At 42.1% G+C, this 23,155-nt stretch overlaps 3 protein-coding genes and 1 long non-coding RNA gene across 6 annotated transcripts; 2 read left to right on the forward strand and 2 right to left on the reverse strand.

The window, feature by feature from the left end:
- Window positions 1-413: 413 nt before the first annotated feature.
- LOC110989188 (RYamide receptor-like) lies at window positions 414-2,354 on the forward strand. The gene has a single exon (XM_022253373.2). The coding sequence runs from the start codon at window positions 572-574 to the stop codon at window positions 1,532-1,534; it is 963 nt and encodes a 320-aa protein (XP_022109065.2). The 5' UTR covers window positions 414-571; the 3' UTR covers window positions 1,535-2,354.
- A 3,381-nt stretch (window positions 2,355-5,735) lies between these two features.
- On the reverse strand, window positions 5,736-11,201 carry snrpf (small nuclear ribonucleoprotein polypeptide F). The gene is made up of 4 exons (XM_022253361.2): window positions 11,056-11,201; window positions 8,575-8,706; window positions 7,348-7,412; window positions 5,736-6,647 (listed from the first exon to the last, which is right to left on the reverse strand). The coding sequence occupies exons 1-4, from the start codon at window positions 11,059-11,061 to the stop codon at window positions 6,581-6,583; spliced, it is 270 nt and encodes an 89-aa protein (XP_022109053.1). The 5' UTR covers window positions 11,062-11,201; the 3' UTR covers window positions 5,736-6,580.
- A 1,290-nt stretch (window positions 11,202-12,491) lies between these two features.
- Window positions 12,492-18,605, forward strand: LOC110989178 (mediator of RNA polymerase II transcription subunit 20-like). 3 transcript variants are annotated; one of them, XM_022253360.2, is made up of 5 exons: window positions 12,492-12,555; window positions 13,820-13,962; window positions 14,324-14,449; window positions 16,081-16,205; window positions 16,775-18,605. In XM_022253360.2, exons 1-5 carry the CDS (start codon window positions 12,533-12,535, stop codon window positions 16,973-16,975), a joined length of 618 nt encoding a protein of 205 aa, XP_022109052.1. In that variant the 5' UTR covers window positions 12,492-12,532; the 3' UTR covers window positions 16,976-18,605. The 3 variants fall into 3 exon arrangements, with proteins under 3 accessions (XP_022109052.1, XP_022109051.2, XP_086992277.1); XM_022253359.2 differs by having other exon boundaries at window positions 12,507-12,555; window positions 13,755-13,962; XM_087136151.1 differs by lacking the exon at window positions 12,492-12,555 and adding an exon at window positions 12,792-12,910.
- On the reverse strand, window positions 18,046-23,089 carry LOC110989180 (uncharacterized). Its single transcript, XR_002599564.2, has 3 exons — window positions 22,969-23,089; window positions 19,816-19,941; window positions 18,046-19,225 (listed from the first exon to the last, which is right to left on the reverse strand). It is a non-coding gene; the product is annotated as an uncharacterized LOC110989180 (long non-coding RNA).
- Window positions 23,090-23,155: the final 66 nt, after the last annotated feature.

The following is a 23,155-nucleotide window of genomic DNA, read 5'->3' on the forward strand; positions in this document are numbered from 1 at the left end:
GGAATCGTTTCATATGGCTATTATGATTCTCGGGGGTCTAAAGTGGTGAACGTTAATAGCCTGAGAAGCTAAACGGGAGCGCTTTAACCACAGAAAAACGTACACAGTGAATGAGTGCGCAGTTGGGGAAATGAAAATAGAACAGTACATCGGAAAGGGCGTTATATCAGGGAGCGCTATAATGGAATCTTCTGTAATACAAATAGATCTTATACAAATTGATTTGGATTTCATGGGCGTCGCAAGAGGAGGTAAGGTGAGCTTCCCGCCACAAATATTAAGAATGAAAAACAAGAAAATAAACCGAAAGAATAAAACGAGAGAAATGACAAACAAGAGATGAAGGGCTTAAGATCACCTTTTTCCTGGAATCAAAAAAAATCGACCGCCCTCCATTAATTTTTTATCATTTTCGACTGATTTGTGTATTGTCTCCCGCTGGGAAATCCCCCCCTGGAAAAAAAGGTTTGTCCCAACCTGGAAAAAATCCTGGTGACAACCACACTGAAGCTGTAACGACAACACATCGCTGTCTATAAGAGAACGCGTTGCCTGTTTGATAACTGTAATCATGGAAGATATACTGGTGTTGCGTATTTACAAGACTTTCATCGGCATCTTTGGTATGTTAGGCAACGGCCTTGTGTGCGTTGTCATCTGTAAAGTCTCGGCGATACAGACTCGTACTAATGCCTTCATTTTCCATCAAGCAGTGGTAGATTTCCTGGGCTCTACCGTCATTCTTCTCACAAGTGAGGTCCCGCTGCCTAGTCTCCGGCCCGATGATTTGTTGAGTCGGTTCTTGTGCCTCTTCTGGCTGTCTAACTTCCTACTGTTTTGCCTGTTCGTAGTCTCCACGTTTAACCTGCTTTCCCTGACGCTGGAGCGGTACTTCGCCATTGTGCACCCTTTCAAGTACCAAGTGGCCTTCGCCAGCCATGCCCGCCTCAAAATCGGGGCGGTCTTCGTGGCGTGTTGGCTCATCGGGCTGGTTATCAAGATCTACAACTTGATCATCTTCGAGGTGGAGGACGGCAGGTGCATTTCTAAAGTCGTGTCTCGCTCCCAGGCCGTGGGCATCCTGACGGTGGTCCTGGTGTATTTCCTACCGGCTGGCGTCATGTTCTTTGCCCACATTCGCATCGGCTTAGAGCTGAAGAGAGCAGCATCCAGGTTAGGTCCACAGCCCGCAGCGGTGGCAACCGCTCCCAGCCCATCCAGCGGCGAAGCCTTGACATCTGAGTCCGATATGAGAGAATCTCTACTCCGGGCTAGACGTAATACATTCAAGACGCTCCTGGTCGTCTTCATTACGTTCATGGTGTGCTGGACGCCCAACCAGCTGATCTTCTTCATGTTCAACCTTGGCTGGAAAACCCAGCCCAACAAGTGGTATTACCTGCTCTCTGTGGCGATGGTGGCTACCAACTGCTGCGTCAATCCAATCATCTACGCTTTCAAGTATCACCAGTTTCGCAACGGCCTGCGGGAGATGTTTTGCGGTCAAAGGTTTCGTACTGATGGCATTGTATAAAAGACAGATGGGGAAATCCATCTGATTATCAAAATTTGTGCTCTATATTTCAAATCAAAACGTATTACGTTACGTAATTCCTGTTTTAACTTAATTAAGACATTGGTTTTCCCAAGGGGATGTAGATCTCGCACCATACATGATGATACAATATATTCATAGCGAAATAGTATTTGCATCTTTTCGCCACTTTTGTCACGGTTGATTTGAAGTTGAAGCTGTTGATTTTCTATGCCTTGTGGAAAATTAGACTTAATCGTAGAACGTTCAGTCGTTTATCTTTGTTTATTTTTCACAAAGTGGTTGAACCGGGTGTACGCTACCATTCCGTACAAATAGGTTTAGCATGAAAAGTTGTCTCATGCTTGGAAAATTTTTTGAAAGTTTCATCGTGTGAAAGGACACCAATGTTCAGGAGTGACAAACATTCTTGTCAAATCCTTAAGAACTTTTGGATGAGGGCTGGCCCTCAAGAAATCTTCCGCTAGCGGAAGATTTTTTATGGGACCCATGACGAACGATCGCACCAATGGACGTACTGTTTAATGTAGTCTAACTTTCCTGAGATACTTGCGTTTGTGCTTTGAATTTCAAAACAGGAAGCATGTAAAAAAAACAGCTCAAATTCAAAATACATTCTATTGTCGGTTGACGTTACAGAGGTAACTGTTTTTTCACAGATGATTTTACCTATCTTTTTCTTACTATGTTCACACTAAACTCTACTCTAGGCTAGTTGCTAACAATTATTTGCAAAGGAAAATGAACCGGTATCCGTTTCCGAACAGGAAACTCGTTTCCAATGGCATACATAAAAACAAGTCCATTTTCTGTTGCCATGTAAGTCGCTTTGCATATTTAAAACTCAATGTGTAGAAAGAATAAATCCAGGTTTAATTTCCTGTAATTTTCAGTTATCTCAATATACATCAATGCACCAGAAAAGAAAATTCAAATTAACAGACAAAGAAGAAGTCCTAAAACATGAAACCAGTCCTTTAAAATGGACAGAACAAGTTTTGTGTGTTCAGAGAACATTTGAAACATGAAACCAGCCCTTTAAAATTGACAGAACAAGTTTTGTGTGTTCAGAGAACATTTGAAAACATGAAACCAGCCCTTTAAAATTGACGGAACAAGTTTTGTGTGTTCAGAGAACATTTGAAAACAGCAGAATCTTCTGTTTATATTTTGAAGAGGAAAAATGAGAACGACAATTACAATAAACAGACAAAATAATCGAGAGTTATAAACGTATACTCAGGATTCGTCAACATCAGACAGAGTAGTAGTAGGCTAATTGGAGTTGCAGTTATGGGCATGACTTTTTTATGTGCACAGAGCGTTTGTACTCGAGATCTTATTATTGGGCCACCATTTAAGGAAATTGCTTGCTTAATAACGACACCTGTCTGTCTGTACGCGCATCCCCAATCTAATTTAGCAGGCGTAATAACATCAGAAACGTAATTGAAACCACACTGCATGACGCAACCGCTGAATCTCGTACTTTGGGATGTCTGTATTTTGACAAACAGTGCCATTTCCAGCAAATGAGCTCCATTATGATATCCTGGCTACTTTGGCTGTTTTTTACAAGTGGAATCGAGTGACTCCTCATAATTGAATCATTTAGACGTCTGGAAGCTGTAGTCGTATGCCGCCAACATCAAGATCTGAATACTCCACGCGCAGAAATTGAACAAAAGAAAAACATGTTATAAAGAATATGGAATTATATCTCCAACAGGAACACACGTCCATTAATCTTCGCGCTCACCCTTAAAAACCTAAAATTCTCTTTCTTCATTGGAAAGTAACGACCTCTAAAACTTTTTCATTCCAAAGTAGGACGTATTAAAGGTAGTTTACACCATTTTTTTCTTTTCTTTTTTTTTTTGGTCGTAATTTCCACCAGATTGGCTGATTGCGGTATATAATATTCATGGCAACTTACATCCCACTCACATGTTTCATGTTTGAGTCAATTGCTTAGTGAACAATCGAGAAAAACAGCGCGGCATTTTCAACGCTTAATCGAAGATCTTGTAGGCCTACCGGTGATTATCTTACGTAAAATCTAAAGCGTTCGTAGTAAGCGAGCAACGTCCGCTGGGTCAGGGTGGGAAACAGGCATGACCGAGGTTCCCTTTCACTTAAAAAGGAGCAGTTTTCAAAGGTAAGGAGTACGCAGTGAATTTGCCTTGGAGTAATGCGCCTCCTCAACGATGTAGCATTGTGGATTCATGAAAAAAACTTCGCCCAGGAACGCAGTCGACTCGTGTCCGTGACACTGAAACGACTAGCAGGCCTATAATTATGATTATGAAAGCCCTGTGAATCTCTTTACATGCCATTAAAAGACCACCCAAAGCACCCTTTCCCCAAACACCTAAATGTATATTTGGCCTTTTCCCATTGGTTGTCAAGGCTTTCATTACCGTTTATATGTCATTGGTTAGGGGGCTTTTTTGTTGTTGAAGCAAGTCTCCCGTTAGTGGTACCATGCTGAACTGATCACGAAAAAATACCAGACGTTTCGTTTAAAAGCTTATCTGTCGCTGTTTGAATTACCGCCAATAGCCGTCACAGTTGGTACATAAACGTTAGTAAACACCAGTTTAGGTTTATAAATTGTACAGCAAAAACCCTTTGCTTTACAGTAATTAGTCGTGAAGCATTTCAAACCAAAATTAATGTTGAACCAGAAAGGTTTCTCACTCGTACAGCTCCAGAGCAGACAGGGCACGTGGCAGGCTGCCGCGTTTAGCAAACATGTCACAACCGCTCTCACCAAGTAAGCAGGTAAGAATTGACGAAGATCCAGACATTTTCAATGATAATCAAATTTTGGTGGCAATATTTTTATGTGGATTCAAATTATCTTAAAAAGTGGAATCGTGTTAAAATAATTAAAACATATCAAAACGCTGATCACTGTGTGAAAGATTCATCGGATTTAAGTTAATTTCAAGTTTTTGAGTACATTTTGTTGCTTTTAACAAAAACAAGCTCAAATGACAACTCACAAAATTGATGATACCACCAAGTCCCACTGGCCCCGAGAGCAGCATCGAAACATCTGCACTCTTGAGGCAACTGTTAATTACCTGACATTAAATAGCTCCAATGGGTTAGGTCGTTCCTTGGACTCTAAAACAGTCTACATGTAGCGATCAGTGGCATGGCTACGGGGGCACCCGTAGGCCCCCGCACCCCCATAGTCCCCCGAGTCCTCCCCCCCCCCAAATCTGTGAATAATCTCCGTTGAAATGCAGCATCAGCTTATTTTCTGGTGGTGTCCCCTTGTAAACAAAATGTGTGCACCCTTGGACATTTACGCCACTGCAAGCGACTACATGTACATTATACATTTTTGTACATGTATTGAAAATAGTAAGCTTACGTAACAGTCAAGTCGGCAAATGTTAATGTCACAATCAATTACGGATATTTAGGAAGATGGTCCCGTTTTAGAGGCAGGAGGAGACCGGAGTACCCGGAGAAAACCTGCGAAATGGACCAGAAACCAAATGCACTTCATTAAAGCCTGGGCCATTGCAAGCCGGGACTTAGACCCAGGTCTCATTGGTGCAAAGCGAGGAAAGAACCGCTACGCTAACCTGCTCCCCCCGAAAGGCACGTTTGCTCCCGTTGATCTTTTTATATCCATTTTTGCACGCAAAACGTGAAGTGACACCATCTTCGACAGAGGTTTCAATGTTTCCAACGCTTCAACATCGACATTGTTTAATTTGATTTGACAGTGGCACGTCCGAGAAACCTCATTAGCAACTCTTTTTCAGTAAACGCCATTTGGGTTATGGTGGGGAGCGCTTTCTAAAGGCTTCCTGATACAGGCTTCCTGACACAATAGTCTCAACAATGTCAATCAGCTCTTTTGGGGATCAGGTTCTTGAGTTTTTCAGATCCAGGGATAGGAACTGAAATTAATTTTGTGTCACTCCGTCTTCTCCGGTGGCTATACATGGATTCAGTGAATCTGTTGCTACGTACTGAAGAAGCCGAAAAGATGATGGTTCACTAAAAAAAAAAGCGAGTCGCCATTGCAACAACGCAAATGCTACAAGCGGTGTACTTTTAAGGATTTCTATTCTTCTCAAAAAGTAACATAATTTTGCATGAATGCTGGCCTTCCCAGTGTTCTGAACAGGAAGAAACAAAGATGAGATGAGCCATGTTTTTCAAAACAAGGATATCTATTATTACCAAGGGCAAAACAAAACAATTTAATCCACAGTGTACTAATGCAACCAAAGGCTTTCTTTCTCTAAGTGAAAAACTCCTCTTGTAGAAGATATTTTTATAAAAAACTTGCTGAAGAGACATTTCAAAATATCATATAATTATTCACCTATTTTCTTTTGTATTTTTCGGTATGCATGAAAATCAATGTAATTTTGAATATCAATGTAATTTTGAAAAATCAATGTAATTTAGAAAATCAATGCAATTCCCAGCGTTGCTGACCTTATGACTGTGACTGGCCAGCACAAAGACATTAACTGGCAAAAAGCATGTGCATTTTACCCTCCCAGCACAAACACTCCACAACATATGACTAAAAAAAATTGAAGTTCATCCTTCACAGTGTGTGGGTGCGCAACAAGTGCATAATAAATGGGTGGGATCTGGTCATCTACATTTGCATTGTCTGAAATGAAGAAAAATGAAAGAAACAAATCTTCCAACAGTTCCCAAAACTAAACTTACACAAAATGTGCTTGTAGTAACATGTACATGTATAAAGAAAAGGATCCATTACACTATTTACAGAAGGCACCTCCATCTTAAATCCCTGTCATTAGCCTTGGTATCATTTTTTTCAAGGATCATCAGGTTGAAGTCAGTGATATGAATGTACATAATACAGGGATCTACACGGACAGGATACAGTCTCAATGGTTGGCAGGGAATGCTTGCTCAGGTCACACAAGCAGCATTGAGTCCAGGATGCTGTGCGGCCCTCAGCGGGATGAAGACAGAGAGTGCCTAGTATCCTCTTGTTGCCATGGAGACTGCCTATCATTCCCTCATCTCTCCATCTTCCTCTTCCTCCTCAACGCCTCTGACGTACATCACATTGTTACATCTGTTTAGGGACAACAAAAACAGTGCCACTATCACTTCCATTTAAAACAAAACTCTTTTCAACATTTTTGAAAGAGTTGTGAGCTGCCTTTGACATAAATGTACTGTATCTCTACAGCCATGAGAAATATCGTGAAACAATCTTTTGTTTCTCATTCAAGCTCACCTGTTCCCTTTTCTGTATTTTATTGTTTTTGCTTGAATTTTGGTTTACTTGTTTTGGCGATACATGCATTAAGTTCTGCAAATATCACTTGGGTACATGCATCGTCACCGTTACACAAGTCCTGCATCCACTCAAATCAGTAAGGCAGCATGTCCATGCAAATTCCATTAAATTCAAAGAAGAAAAAAATGAAAAACTTGCACACTTGTAAAAGAGATACTCTGTATGGAGTTATTGCCAACCTATTACTTACAATGTAACCTGCCACCTTCGCTATGAAAAGCTTCACATCTTATTTGTACACTTTGCAAATTCACTTCGTTTTCAACATTTTAAGCTGTGTTAAAATATCAAAATCTTTTCAAAACTGAACAAACTGCAAATGTGGCCTCTTAGGTTTTTGTCCATGCTTTCCATATTACCAGTCAAAATCAGTAAAAGTTGTCAATTACATGTACTGCGCCTCTGATGGACCCGTGCTTTTATTACACGACGGGTACAATAAATTTCTCCACAATCACCACGCAATTCTCACCTGATGAGGACTTCGCCAAGATTTCCCTGAAACACGCTATCAATGTACTCCTCCGTGTTTGCAAGCTGGGATTTGAGGAAGAAAAGACAAAAGAAAAATATTTTTGTTAATTCGACCGAAATACGGTTTCTGCTTAAATTCTGGATTTGCATTTTTTGTACATGTATCTCACTCACTTTGGCCCCTTTGTTATGAAGATTCCCTTGCCTCTGCTCTTTGATTGAGTTTAGGATCAGCTGTGCTGTTCTTTCTCATTTAGGCACATGCCAGAACATGTACAGTACATGTAAATCTACTAACAGTCAGTTTCAAAATAAAAACTGATGATGTCTTTCCATGCACACTGATGCAGGCACATGATATGCATGTACATGTAAGGTAAACTATTCAACCAAATCCACAAGAGATGCAGTGATGCACAGTACCCGCTTTAACAAGAAAGACATAGTAACGCAGTCCTCATTTCAAAGCTGAGGGACACCACGCACCCTGAGCAGTTTGAAAATGGCATCCCATACGAGCAGGGGGATACAGATTCCATTCCACCCCCCAGCTAGAACTCAGCAGTCCAATGACCAATCTTTTGTTCAACTTTGCACGGTTTCACCGTCAATGGAAAAAGTTCACATTTTTGGGGGGGGGGCCCGACCTGTCTTGAAAAAGTGGGCATTTTACTGAAATAATATTCCAAATTTTCATAAAAATCGGTGTCAAATCAACGTCGAGACATCAGTAAAACATTTCCCATTTCCATAATACAAAAATGAACTGCAATACAAAAGAGAAAATAAAAGGGCATAGGTGAGGGGCAAACCCTTACTGCTTTCTCCAAAAACACTGAACATTTTTAAATCAAGGAAGATGCTGCAAATCTTCAAATTGATTGAGTGTCCCAGCAATTAAAAAAAAAATCTGCAGAGGTTATCAACCCAAACCCTTTACGATTGTCAAAAGTCCATCTTATAGACAAAGGGTATACACGTATACATTATAAAATTTAGGAATTAGATGTATGGTTTTTTGGGCAAGTTTAGAGCTAAAGTGATGACCTTTAGAAGTGCAAAACAACGTCCCACTGGCTTCTTGCAAAGCAGCAGATTACAGGGGATCTACTAGTGGGAAAGTCTGCTGATCAACACTGCCTGAAGGAGGTAGGGTTATGAGACCTCCTCTGTACTTTGCATATCATTAGGTCAGTTGGAAATTCAAAGAAGAAAGCGGTCTGACCTGCAGGTTCATGTAGCCGTCCACAGAGACGAGGTAGCCTTTGTATTCCATACCCCACTTGAGTTTGACCATGACAGGTTTGCCCGTTAGCCCATTCAGGAAGGGCTTTGGGTTGAGGGGTAATCCCATGGCCTGTCCAAGAATAGAAAGGCACAAAAAACTTATAAAATCAAGCATAATTTCCAGTCACGATGGCAATGTACATGTATGTGTACGTGTACAATGAATGTTGTTCATCACCAGAAGCCACTTACATGTACATGTAACAGGTAAGCCAACTGTTAACAAATGAAGATCAACTGAACACTCAGCTTTGCTGTGAGTTAGACAAACTTTTTTGAAGAAAACATCCAATTGAATTTTAGGGATTCAACTGGCATGTCTTCCATAAGAGGAGAAACCCAGTTGCCAGGAATCCAGTACACACATGTACATGTACATGTACGTTAACATCCACTAACACAGGCATCTCTTTCATGAACATGATTTCAAAATTTTAGTCTGGCCCAAAATTAGTTCTATGTACAGTCAGGAAAATCTACACAATCTACACTCTCAAGTTTCACTCAACACCTAATACAGGCATTTCACAATAGTGCGCCTCCAAGAGGTTGCAACGCGTTGGCCAATCACAATGTGCGATATTTGTCGACCCCATGCATGTTTGGAAAGGGCAACAAATTTTGCGCACTGTGACAGGCCAACGCGTTGCAAACTCTTGGAGGGCACTATTGTGAAACATCCATATTAGGTGTTGAGTGAAACTTAAGAGAGTAGATTTTCCTGATAACGCTATGAACAATTTTTGTAACTTTGTGAACTGATAATAATTATACCTTGTACCGGTATTCGTGTTCCGGTCAATTGACATACATGTACATGTACATGTATTTGCAGCCTACCAACTGTTAAAAAAAGCCACAATTTGTTCAGTTGCAGGGACCCCAGGAAGATTTAAATGGTTTCTAAAAGAGAAGGAAAAAATGGCATTTCAAAATGACATTTGACTTTTAAAATGAGGTGAAAAGTCAAGGTGATGTGTCAAAGGTCATAGTGACCCACTTTTTACAAAACTTCATTTTCACAGAACTGTTGATTGGAGCATGCAATTCCCATTATTTTGATGCCGTATGTGCATACTTGTATGTTTGATGAAAACTGACAAGAGTTGTAATTTATTATTACTAAAAGGGTGGTGTTTTAAGCTGAAATTGCCTATTTCGGGTGATCTGCACTCTGACCACATGGAACAGGAGATCACGTCAAAAACCACTGCATTTTTTCGTCAAAATTGGAAGACCTAAGGTCACAAGGTGTGTTGCTCCGACATGAATGACCCACAGGGCATTTCCATGCAAAGATGGAAAATGAACCCAATTTTTTCTTAAGTTTTTCCAATTTTTATGATGGCATATTGACTAAAGCTTTGGAAAAACTATTTAAATGATATTTACTAGCTTTTTACATGAAAATTCACCGGTGAAACATCATGTAGGCCTATGGAAATGATTGCATTTTTTTACCTTAACTTCAGAATTACATGCACGCACTGACAACTGATTTCTTAGCGCCGCAGTGTCAGGTGTACAGTTTCGATGTGATCACAGCTACCAGACATACGGCACTCAGGAATCAGTTGTCAATGTGCGTGTGCTGACAAGGCATGCTTTTTATGAATGGCCCGCTAGAGGTTGGCTCGCCGTGACTTTGTCCACGACATTAACATACAGTTCAAATCACTATTTGAAAAAGATGGGGACATCAAGCTTGATGACAAGACCGTTTCAGATTTGAAAGGAAACTTTCTCTTTTCTTCCCAATTTGAGTAAACCTCATCCTTATTGGAATCCCTGATTTTCGCTTGATCCTATTAAGCCAGGCACTTTAGACAGTTTAAGGACCACTTAGGTGGTGAATTCTGAGATTTTTGATTCGGGGTACGAGCTATTTTGAGTAAAATGTATCAATGGAAGTAAAAGCCTATGGACATGATGGAAGGTAATAGGACCCTACTATCACCCAACCATGTCCAAATATTAAAAAAAGGTGATTTGTAGGGTTCAAGTTACTAGGACTATGGCCTAGCATGGAGGAATAAGAATCCTCCATTGGCCTAGTAGTAGTAGGCTAGTACAAAGTAGTATGCATTGTAGTGACGTAGTTCGCATACATGTAGTAGTCGCACTAATAATCAGTATTACTACGCCCCTACCCCCAGAACTGTCATGACTGTGGGGTTTGACGTCCACTTCTCCTGGGAGAGGAGCGGACGTCGTACCCCACAGTTGGGGGGGGGGTAATTATGTAACTAGGCCTATGGAGGATTTACAGTATTGGCCTAGTATGATTACACACGCAAACAAAAGACTTAAATGTTATCTTAACAACATGTCCTCCTAGGTCTAACTCTTGCCACGTCTGTTACAAAAATCAATTACTCGTCGAGGAATGCACAACTGGCATAAAAGCACCCTGACTTACAGACATGTTGAAGAAGTATATCTGAAAACTTTCTTGATAAGACCAAATTCACAAGCGTTGACGAGCGTTGTTCCCACGTTTTCCCTCCGCGTCGCTCTGACACCCCAATTACGGTAGTTGTCCCAACTACACTTGGGCGCGTAACAAATATTATTTGAAACTATCCCAACTGCGCCGTCGGCCGAAGTTGGAAAATCCCAACTGTACCTACTGTACAGGCAGGGTCGTAGCCCATGACGTTAAACTGGAGGGTTTGTAAAATCATGGAGGAATAAACACCGTAAAGATTTAACGTCCTGAATCGGACTACAAATGTGCATGAATGCAAAGGTTAGAAAGAATGTGCCATCAAAGTTGTTCTCATACAGTGGCCGCGCAGTAGGCCGGAGGATGCTCGTGGGATAACTCAGGCCTCCCGGCCCCTGCAGTGCGCCAGGGGAGATGGTGATCCACGCTATCTGTGGTGTGTTGGCTTGTGATATTTTAGTGCGGGCATAACTTGGGACGTAATTACTTTTCAAAAGGGGGGGTGGGACATAATCTTGATCAGAACTAATGCGAATGCTAAGCAAGTGGCCCTAACAGCACGTGTGCGAGGCCATGCCCTTGGAAAATTTTGGATTCCTCTGAGATGCAGTCTTAGGCAATTTCTAACCACTTTAACTATCTTTTAGCAGCTGCTCTTGCAAGATTGTTTAGTTTTTATTCATTTAAGGGAAGAGTTGAGTTGTAATTATGAACTATTTTATCGAAAGCGTCCTGTTTCCTGACAGTAGGTGCACCACTTCAATGGTGTATGTAAATCAACATTTAAAAACTTTTTTCTTAAATTTGGGATTCATTAAACAGGTAACCTGAACTATGAATTCAACGTGGCCTGTACAGTGTTATGTTCTCCCTATATTTCTTTAAATTAGGGATCGGAGAAAGTGTGTGTGGGGGCAACGATATGACACCCCCCCTCACCGATTGACACCCATAGGGCATAGACCTTTTTAAACAGGATTGGAAGAAAAGTCCATTATTGAAATTTATCTGTGTAGCAAACTGGGTGGGGACTGCCCCCCCCCCCTTCGGAACATCTTGACCCCTCTATCTTAGCAGAGCTACGCCGGTGCTATATACATGTATGATGTAGTATTATACAATAGTACGTGGGCATCTTGCTGTACAAAATGGCCATTCCATAGGCTTAAGACTTTTTGAAAAGTTTTTTCGACGAAGATTTCTCAAAAATTCATTTACTTGCCGACAAAAATACAGATTAAATCAAAAGGTAATCAGTTTTACTTTTTGAACATTGTCAACTGCAATTATGTAAGTGCACGACGCCAGCCGACGCATTTAGGGTGATCCCAACTGTAATTGGGATACCGAACTGTAGTTGGGTCCATTACTACATTGGGGCGTAACACTTCTTACTCTTCTGAGAACTGTAGAGGGCACTGTTCACTCCAGTCACAAAAGAGCAGATCTTATGAACGCGATGGGGGTGACTTGGTGAGTTGTTTTGAATTTTTATTCCCGCTGAGAACTCAAATGACAGCGAATTGGTTCGTGGCATTCCCTTTCACATGATTTCAACTGTTTTTGGTCAATAGGAAGTAGGACTCTACGAATTGCTTCTTTTAATATTTGGTCATAGGCCTAAATTTCCAAAATGTTACTGTTATTAATAATATTAATAATATGTGACATGACAGATGTGAGCATGCGCAATATTACGCGACCCGCGGTAGCCCAACTACTGGAGTAATTGCAGAATACCCTGCCATGCAAAAATACCCCTAAAAATCCACGGCTACGTTGTCGAGTTGAGGTGGTTCAACTTCCGGGTTATCCTTGCTGCGTCAAGGTACATGTATTTGTGGTGTACAGTATTGACGTTATGTTTGAGAATGAAGCACTCACTCGAATTTACATTCACTAGGCATGCTAGGGGAAAACTAAAATTTTTCTAAGTCCAATGTGGGTCCCGGGGAGCGGCTACGCAGATAGAAACGGGATACGAAGTGGGTCTTGTGTGTCCTGCAACGCAAAGTGAATGGGGAAGGCAGAAGAATTTTGTAAGTCCAGTGTGGGTCCCGGGGAGCAGCTACGCAGATACAGGGATACGAAGCACCTGGATCTTGTGCATCGTGCAACGCAAAGTGAATGGGGAGGGCGGAAGAATATACTAAGTCCAATGTCATGAGTGTGGGTCCTGGGGAGCGGCTACGCAGATACGGAGATATCAAGTGGGCCATGTGGATGGAAGTGCGTCTCCGTATCCGTGGCTACGGGTGGGCAAGGTGATTGGTGGGATATTCTGCAATTGTGCCCAACTACATGTATTTAACTAATGGATCAGTTCTGGTCCTACAAAATGTCAATGGCTAGCTTATGGTACAAAGTACATGCACTGGGCCTTGTTACCCAGTCGCACAAGGCCTGACGTAGTGGCATAGGCCTATGCAGCCTTTGGTGTCAGTTGCCTTTGGGGGATTTAAAAGCCAATGCGGCTTTGGGGGAAAACTATCAAAAGCCTACATGTAAGCCTATTTATTTGATAAATTTACCAAGTTCTTTTTCATACTCACCTATGAAAGCCCTATTCTTTAAAAGAAAATTGTTGGGGGAAATTTTTGCCCCCCCCTGGATACGCCACCGAACGTTACCCATGTGCAAGTCGGTCCATTGTCCGTTGTTTGACTTCGCAGAATCAGGGCCCATTCTGCCATGTCCAGGATTGATTGATGACTGTCATGGTCCCGTTTTGCCACAGCGTTTGCCAGTGGCCGGTGACGGAGAGCAGGACCGTGCAGCAGACTGTTGAGATGCTGACCAGACGGATCGAGGTCCTGGGAGCTGTCAAGGCTGGCAACTTCTGCGTGGACTGCGAAACGTACCAGTCTACGCAAACGATCAGTCAGTAAAGTTGATGAGCCTATAATGCTAGCCTTCCCTGCCTTTGAATTTTTAGTTTTGCCTTTTTCCAAACCAGTACCGGTACAAAGCTGGCAACTTCTTTTGTGTGGGGAAGTCCCTGTCTCCATAGTGATTCTGATGAAAACTCCTCTTATTTAGAAACCACAGGACTTATACATGTATCAGTGTAGTACTCAAGGAAAAACATGTCATCTTAGAAAAAACAGGGTGGCCTCCTCTCTGAAATAAAATTGAGGAGAAACTTTCTTTAAACAACTTGTTCTTCATGTAAGAACTCTTTTCTGCTTTCCTCTGTTAATTGAATGCTTTCACCTGCTCCCTTTTTCACTTATCAATCCAGATTCTACCAAGTTAGTGCATCTGATGCATAACAGTGAGCAACCGCTTACGTGTTTTGGTATCACAGACACTGGGGCATGTCTTATTACCGACGGTCAGTTTGAGGGTATCATGCAAAAGCTCAAAGGTGAGTCTGTTGGCAAAGGCACGGTATTGATCAATGTTGTTGTAATTTGTGACCAGATCGCACAAAATGAGTAATTAAAGTAAGGTTAGGCAATTTGTGTTGTTATTGCCATCAGGAGGAGCAAACCGAGAGCTGTCCTTGTTTTGATGCATTACTCAGTTGGGCATCCTAATGTAAATGATGGGGTTATTTGGTGACCAGAGTAGCATGTAATGGAGAAGACTGCTTAACCCTAAAAGAGCTTGGTTATTTTGGACATTCACACTGGGGGTGGGGTCAGGGAGAGGGCTGAGTCAATTCAAATCATTCACTATTCAAATATTCGACCTTTGATTTGATAGACTATCTGAACATTCGGTCATATCAACCGGCAGATTGCTGATGGACAAACCGTATACAAAATCAGTTGCAATAATGCTCACAATTGTACGTTATAATCAATACAATAGCTTTTCATGTCTAGGAGTATCTCCAGCCACTATATAGCAAGATTTAAAACATGCCTTCGTGAATATCTCTGTTCCTTTTAAATTGCTTAATGAATAATTTCCTTTTTGAATTGTAAGATTTCCGTTGCTTTTTATTTGAATCTGCTTGAAACAAGCCTCTGCAGTGCAATTTTTCTTCTTTAAAACAAAAGCAAATGTTCGGAAAATAGCATTCGAATATTCGATAATTGGTTGAATAGTTGGTTATTTGGGATATTCGGCACAACCTCGGGGGGGGGGGTGCAGATTCCCTTAGCCCTCTGCTATCCCACACCCATTTTTTTATCTATCACTTACCGTGCACGCAAAGGAACTTTTCATGAAGTTTCAACTCAATCGTACGGTTTTGCTGAAGACCACATACATGCTAGCCCCTTTGCTTTGAGCATAGCAGTTTAGGCTGACCAGTCTTGGAAAATGGCTGCTGCGTGAGAATGGTAGGCTCGATTCACTAAAGGGCTTTCAAAATTACCACAGAGAGTTACTGAAAAAACTCCTAAAGGCTCGACTTGTGAAAAAAAAATGAGGGGGGTGGATTAGGCTCAAGAAGTTCGTAAGCTGCTCTTCATAGATATTTGACAAGATGGCGTAAGGCCATCTTTCCACAAGTATTTTTTGTGGTCTGCATCTATTTAATGTATTTCAGTCCTCAGTGAGCACTCTCCGCAACGTATGTATACACACATGCAGAAATGAACTGCACTTAAAATGCACATTACGTTTACATTGGTCTTGTGTAGGTGTATATGTTTTTACAGGAACTTGATGCTTTTTTGCAAGTCTGGTTGCAATGGGCTCATGGCCCTGCTCCGTACTACAACAAAAAGTACTGTCAACTGCGATATGGTCATTGTCCCCAGTTTGCTCAAAGCAGATTATATTGTTTGAATATAAAATGCATGGTATGTACATGTACAAATATGCTTTGTTTTCTCATCTGTGGTAATGTGTAAAAAGTCTTTTTTTTTTTTCATTTTGGAATACAAGTGCCCAAATCTGCAACACTTTGGGGTTATCGAAACTGTCAAACTGCTCCTGGATTTTGCCACTCGCAGTCTTCAATACGTGTATACCGGTGCCCGGCGTAATGCCACTTACGTGCATACTGACTCATTTGTTAACCGCAACTGTCTCCGCTTTCAGGATTCTACACTCCCAGGAAGTCAGCCCGCGTGGAGTCCAAGGGTCAACGGTTTGAGCTGGGGGACTTTCTGGTCAAGATTGGCATTGTGTCCATCGGTCCACACACCAAGGGGATACTTGTAGAGGTAAACTCACCACTCTGAAGTTAGTTATTGACTTGATCCAATTGATGATTAAAGACCTCCCGGGGGGAAATACCTGGTCTAGTGGTAGCTTCGGAGACCTTCAGACTTATTACCCATAAACTTAATTTCTCCTCCCTCCCTCTCCCCCAAATGATCCGTGATCCAAAAGTAATGGACAAAAATAGCATTAAAGGAACCTCAGTCAAACAAATTTTGTGTTGTCGTTGACAAATATTTATCAACTCTATTCACCAGCTGCATGTACCTGCTGACTGTTCGCTCTGAGCAGAAGCACCCCCTCATTGGTTGAAAAGAGCTGTGTTGGTAGGGAGTGTATTTTGTTGGTAGCAATGCAACACTTGCGTTTCTTAGTCATTTATGAACCAGCCTTGTGCCATTACTACCAAAGGAGCCTCCATTGCTAGGAAAGTTTTGCCCTTTCTTGGTTCAGTTCAGGGCCAGTAACACTACTCCAGTTTCTTTGTTCAAACTTGCATTGACAGAGCAACCGTAGTCGGTTCCCCTGTTGCGGGTCATTTGACAAGTCAATCAAATCTTGCTTATGACAGGTGGAGTACACCCCATGCATTGTGGTGCCAGACTGCTGGAACCTTCTGCACGAATTCATGCAGAGCTTCATGGGCAACCAGTCGCCCAGCTTGCCTACGACCCTCCTGTCCAAGCAGGACATGCCCGTCACTCCCATTGACACCATGGTGCAGTACCTGGAGCACTTCAATAACTTCAAGAAGGGATCAGCCGGGAGGTGAAGGGAATAAGCCCTCAGCTCGTCATCATCAAAGCCCTCCAAAAATCGCCACAGTGAACCCTGCCATGTAGGAATGTGGCCGAGGCATGGTCACAAAAGTGCACATCCATGTCCTGCTGTAGATTAATTCCAAGAGTATGGACCCGTTAAACAAATGGGAGAGGATGTTCCTCGCAGTGGTGTGCATGATGGTGGGCAAACCTACTGCAGCTTGCGAGTAATTGAGTGAATGCAGCACTTACATGCACGCATGACCTGAGTAACTTCACGTGGCCGTCTGGTGAACAGCAGCAATCATGTTTTTTGATTCATTGGCTCTGATTCTCATTACACTGCAGACAATGACTTTGCTTGCGCATTGAGAGCCTTACTGGGCAATGAATTGAGCTAATACCTCTCACAGAATTTTGTGAAGGAAGTCAAAGTTACAGAAACACAGAGCATTGTGGGATATCTGCTGCCCTTACATTGTATCGATGCCAATGTATACAGTGCCCACGAGTCATGGGCATGCCAAAGTATTGATCCGTCTCAGTATTCAGATGAACTCTACCCAGTGAGAGCTCGAACAAAGCCACGATGTTCTCCAAACCATTGCCTCCAAAAGGAGTTGATTTTGAAAGCCATGGGTCTATCAATGCAAGATAATGAACACATCTTATATTAAAAAACCTAAGGGTTTAAAAGCGTATAGACTGCTTGCACAGTTTTACAGCCGTATCCAGTAACCGATTTCTGAACCTGAATAAAGCTCACTGTTCCCCCCCCCCCTATTTTTAGCATTTTTGTTTCTTCTTTTCCATGTACAGGAATGCAGAGTTGTGGCAACAAGGGTCTTGAACTGAACACTACAGAATTTTTGGGCTTAAAAAAAAGAGGAAAAACATGCTTATTGCAGTCCTATTAGGAACGAAAGCAAGTTCCCAACAGAATCTTGTGGTGTTGCCAGAAGGATTGCTCCGGTGGAATATCTGAACTTTTTAGATGTTCCCTTACACTTTTCTCTTTGTTTTAAATTTGGTATTGTGAATTCAGTAAACAAACACATTTCCAATTTTGCATTGTCGCTGATTAAATTCCATGACCAATGGCTCAGTTTATTAACAAGAAGAATTTGAAACAATGACACTGCACATACAAGTGGTACATGTACACGAAGTTGGTAAATCCTGCCATATAATTGGCCTCAGTCCTGTAAATGCCAGTAAAAAGCATGGTGATGAAGGGCAGAACAATTGTTTTTTACTGTATGTTAGCATGGTTGAAATGACATTTGAAAACAGAACCAAAGCGAAGCGCCCAAGAAAACTGACCTGAGTAAAAGCAAACTTGCTTTCTCTTCAAAATACCATCCGTTTACAGTTTGATATCGATTGATTACGCACAAAACCTCAAGCGACTATTTGTTGACCACCGGTTGATTTCCCTGGTAACCTGTGCACACAATACGAGTGCATTCTGGATTCCAGGAAGATCGACCGGTGGCCGACAAATGCCGATCTAACTTCCCCTTAGAGAGAAACCTGGTACAGATTTTACGGTCTGAGCATTCTCAAATGGTCAACACATCAAAGAGAACCAAGTGTTCCAAAATAAATTGGCCTTCTATTGGTGTATGTGATTTTTTTTTTTATTTTAGTGTTGGTGTCCTTACATGTACCTCTGTCAAAAGCCAGAAACAATAATTTACAATTTTGGAAACTTTGATAAAAAAATGCAAACTAAAATGGCCATTTCATCTCACAAATTCAAGGAAGTATAGAGCGCACCCCTGCTTAATTCGAATACAAATAGCACTAAATTCCCCCCTCCCGGGTATATACAGAAGACAGTGAAGAAAAATACCTCCAGCCAATACCAACTTGGACCAACATAGGAAAAGTAGTACAGGTGTCCTTTGATAGGGCCTGTGGTGTGGTGCCTCCAAGTACTACGAGAGTCCTCCTTCCAGTTTTGTAAAATCCGAGCCCTGAATCACAGTTGCAGCTCACCTAGCTTGTCTTGGGCTCATCCGTGCACATCCATGGTGTGCTACACGATAAATATGGCATTGGTGTGGTATCGGTCATGTTGGGAGTTCGGCTGGCGTATCTGACACGTCTGCCCATAATGACTGCTGAACATAACCTTGCTCTCTCCGGTTCCTTTAGTCTCGTCAGCTGGTAGTAAGCTGGGGTCATGCACGTTCTTGGTTGGTGATTCGAATTATGGGGATTAATTCCGGCTGGATTGCTAAATGATGGCCAAATGGCTGCCAATATAAAAACAGAATAAGTAACTTTTGGCAAATATCATTAACTTGGTCTTCATGTAACTGAAGTCGATGATTGGGCCTATCTTTTTGGAAGGAGGTAAGAATTTCAAGGCAAGAAGTTAAAAAGTTTGACTTAGGCATGCTTAAAAACTTGGCATCTGTTCTGGAAAAATCACTTTTCTTATACACAGCGCACGCTCCACAAAGATAAAGTTGTGCTCCCTATGTTTTCAATTGAAACAGGGTTTGCAGTCCTTGCATACGTTTACATGCATCATGAACGAGCTCGGCAAACACAAATAGTACATGCTTGGTACGATCGGTCAATCAGCACAATTGCATTGCACTCTCCGTCGATCCTGAGTGAAATCTCAAACCCCACTTTCCTTTTGGGAGACATTCTTCAGTAACTGTGGGTCAGAGCGATGCAATCTCATGAAGTTGAAATGGACAGATGGTACAAAGATCAACTGAACATGGACAACGTGCAACGTACATGTATAGCCAACAGAAATCATCTGTTTAGCAGCACCACAGAAGTGGGCACAGGGGGATGAAATCAGCTGCTGGCTTGCATAGTGCTTTACCTGTCTAAACTTCTTGCGTGACTGCATCACGACGCAGGAACTGCTGGTCCCGTAACATCTATGTCAGCAAACTCCCTGGCTAGCCACACACCCACACCAAAGAGGACAGCATTCTTTATAAATTGCCTACAAATGAAGGGCCACAAGACATGGAATACATGTACTAAGTCTGACTTGTACCACACCTCTTGCTGGTTCTTTATCCTGGTTGGCATCATGATCACATGGGATTCGCTAATATACTTGCATGTCAGTGCTTGAAATTTGCGGCTGCATGTTTGATTTTGTTACAGTGATATCAGTTAAAAAATCCTGGAAACGTTTCTTATTTTTGAGGACAGCTGTACTGTAAACACAAGCCCGAGTCCCCAGCGGAAGTTCCTACAATATCCCTCAGGAGTACAGGCATGATAGACGTGCACAGCACTAGTGACAATTATGTGCAGGATGTCAGAATATTGACATCCCCATTTCCAATTTGCCTCATTTCCACTACACCCCACTGATTATCGTTTCTTTTCTTTTAGCTTTCAGAGAGGCTTATGCAACAAGTAAAAATGTCAACGGTTTGGGTACCCAGCCAAATCAGTCGTAGTGGGAATGGGGCGAAGTGGAAACAGGGTGAAGTGATCGACACCCATGACACCCGGAGTAGGCAAGAATGTCGGTCACTTCGGCATCTTGCCAACTCGGCACCCAGTCGGCACCTCCAATTTTACCTTCGGTCTGCGTTGTCCAACTCGGCACCTGACCGACTCGGCACTCGAACCGAACCAATTGGTTCTAATTCCGTACAGGCACTTAGTTAATTTTGGTTGATTTTGAGATTGGCTAATCCGCATGGATTATGGTAACCCAATTAGTTCAACAAAGAAATTCATAAAGAAACGAGTTTCTTATGAAAAAGAGAAGATTGAAGGAAACCCATTTTTGAAATCTAAGTCTGATTTTAATTTTAAAAAGAGAAAAATAATCCTTGCTTTATCTTGGCAATTCTGTGAAAGCTCGTTATCGAAGTTGCCCGTGTCCCCGGCCCCCCTGGCAGACCTGACCTAACCCACAAGCCGAGCAGCTACTAGGCCCGACTAGATACTCCTACTACTCTGCAAATACATGGCCCAGCCCGCTGTGCATGCAACGCTAGCGACTGGTCACAGCTTATGGGTGGGCGGGGTGATCCATGCCGGCTGGGCCTGGCCAGTTATACTAACAAGGAGAGCTAAAGTAAGACAGTGGTGGACTAGGCACCCACTCAAAAAAAAAGACTTATTTGAGAAAGCAGCTACATGTATTTGAGAAACTTTTTTGTCAAAAGACTTGGAGGTGTAGATTCCATTAATATAAAAATAAAATCTCCAAACAATGGGCTAGTTGGTTAGTGCGATGTTCCTGTACCTCATTCTCTTAGTCTTACTCTATCAACCACGTACCGCGTACGTTCCATCCGTGTAGTTGCCGAGTTTGAGAGGTGCCGTGTTGGCAAGGTACTATGTTGGTTTGTGTACAGGTGCCAAGCTGGCAAGGTGCCGAAGTGACCGGTTACTGAAGGGGATGTCGGACAACTCGACCGTTTGCCAACTTGACTTCGGACAACTCTACCGTTGAGACAACTTGACCGTTTGCCAAGTCGTCCCTAAGGACAACTCGACTTTGACAGAGAGATAACTCGACCAGTGAGATCTCTCACATAATACAGTCATTTTCCCAGTTCAAGATAGCGAAATTATACAGTCAGATTGCAGCTCTACAAAAATCCTCTAATTCCAGTGAACTGTGGTCACCGTCCACCTTGTGTGATAGAGATACCACGGTTACCACTAAATCAGTTTCAAATTTTTAACTTTTAATTCAGACATACAGGATCGACGAAAGAGTGGTGACACTTTTTCTCGCTCTGGATCCGTTTCCAGAAAGTAACCACGTGAGCGGCAAATCTATTTCCAGCCAGAACCATTGCAAAAAGCTTATTGTCTAATGAAAAATTCCTCAATTAGAAAAGTTGGTTCATAAATAAGAATTCCAATCAATTTTTAAAAAATTAAATCTTGTGTAAATTTCGACTCAACTTTTTCAGCTGCACAGCACGAGCCATCAACGATACTACATCGTGCTGCACAGCTGATAAACTCATTATATCACATACATTTCTGCAATGTCGGTATAGCAAGATGAGTTCGCAAAGTACATGTATATTTCGTGCATGCACTTAATGCTTGACCAAAAAACTAGGAAACAATATGCGTTCAGTTTTCGGCCAGTTTTAATAAAACGCCACTTTGAAGATCATTTTGATTAAACAGACATTAGATGCAAGAGTTTATATGACTGTTGAGTAAGAACAAAAAGGATTTGGAATCACTCGCAGTGAGTGACATATCGCCCTAGACTATGCATCATTTTTTTCCCGCTACCGTTCCAAGATTTGGAAAGTGCAAATAAGAATTCTGGCCAAAATTTTCCGAGAGCAAGTTGTGTTCAAGAAGTAGAAGAAGTTTACATTTTACTTTAAACCAAATTCTGTCTGAGAATGCAGAACTGAAGGACAACACCAAGTAGGTAGGTTAAGCTAGGACTGTAATGCATACGGGCCATATACGTGCAGCGCGGGTGCAAGATCAGTTGATTGTGCAAAGAATGACTTACTAGAGCCACCATTTTTATAAGTACCTCCAAAATTAAGCTTGTCTATCTACTACATGAAATTCCATCCTTAAGCCTTAAGGCATACATGTATGTTATTTTCCACCGTGGCCTCAGTAGACGACTGGGCTGAGCGGGCAGTGTCCCAACAAATGACTTGTCTCAACGGACGAATTGTCTCAACCATGGAGGAAGGACACAAACAAATGTTTGTGCCCTTCCTCCACCATGTCCATGTCTCAACATGCTCAACGGACGACTTGTCTCAACGGTCGAGTTGTCTCTCCCTTTTACACACGGACGGTCGAGTTGTCCGGACCCCACTGTATGTAGGCAACGGGCATGACGACGCGCGGGGTGGGTTCTCGAACATGTCGACAAGAAGTTTAAGTTGGCCGGAGGGTCTATGCCTATTTAATGAAAATTGTGGAGGCAAGATGCAACATTCTGTCCAATTTTACCCCTTCGCTTGGCAAATGGATGTAACAAAACAGTTTTCATACCAAAATATACCTTTTGAAAGGATTCTTATACAAATCTGTGGCAAACGAGGCGACCCTCCCTCTCAGTGTCTGATTGTCCGCAGCCATGTCTGCTTGAGGAGAGGCCTCGATATAGCGCCCTCTGTGGAAATAGTTTATCACACCGAACTACACGACATTTAATAGAAATACAGTATTGAGTTAGTTGCATGGCAACT

Source organism: Acanthaster planci, linkage group LG04, assembly GCF_054643075.1.
Source record: "Acanthaster planci isolate LZ-2023a linkage group LG04, COTS_SCS, whole genome shotgun sequence".
Classification (NCBI taxonomy): Eukaryota; Metazoa; Echinodermata; class Asteroidea; order Valvatida; family Acanthasteridae; genus Acanthaster; species Acanthaster planci.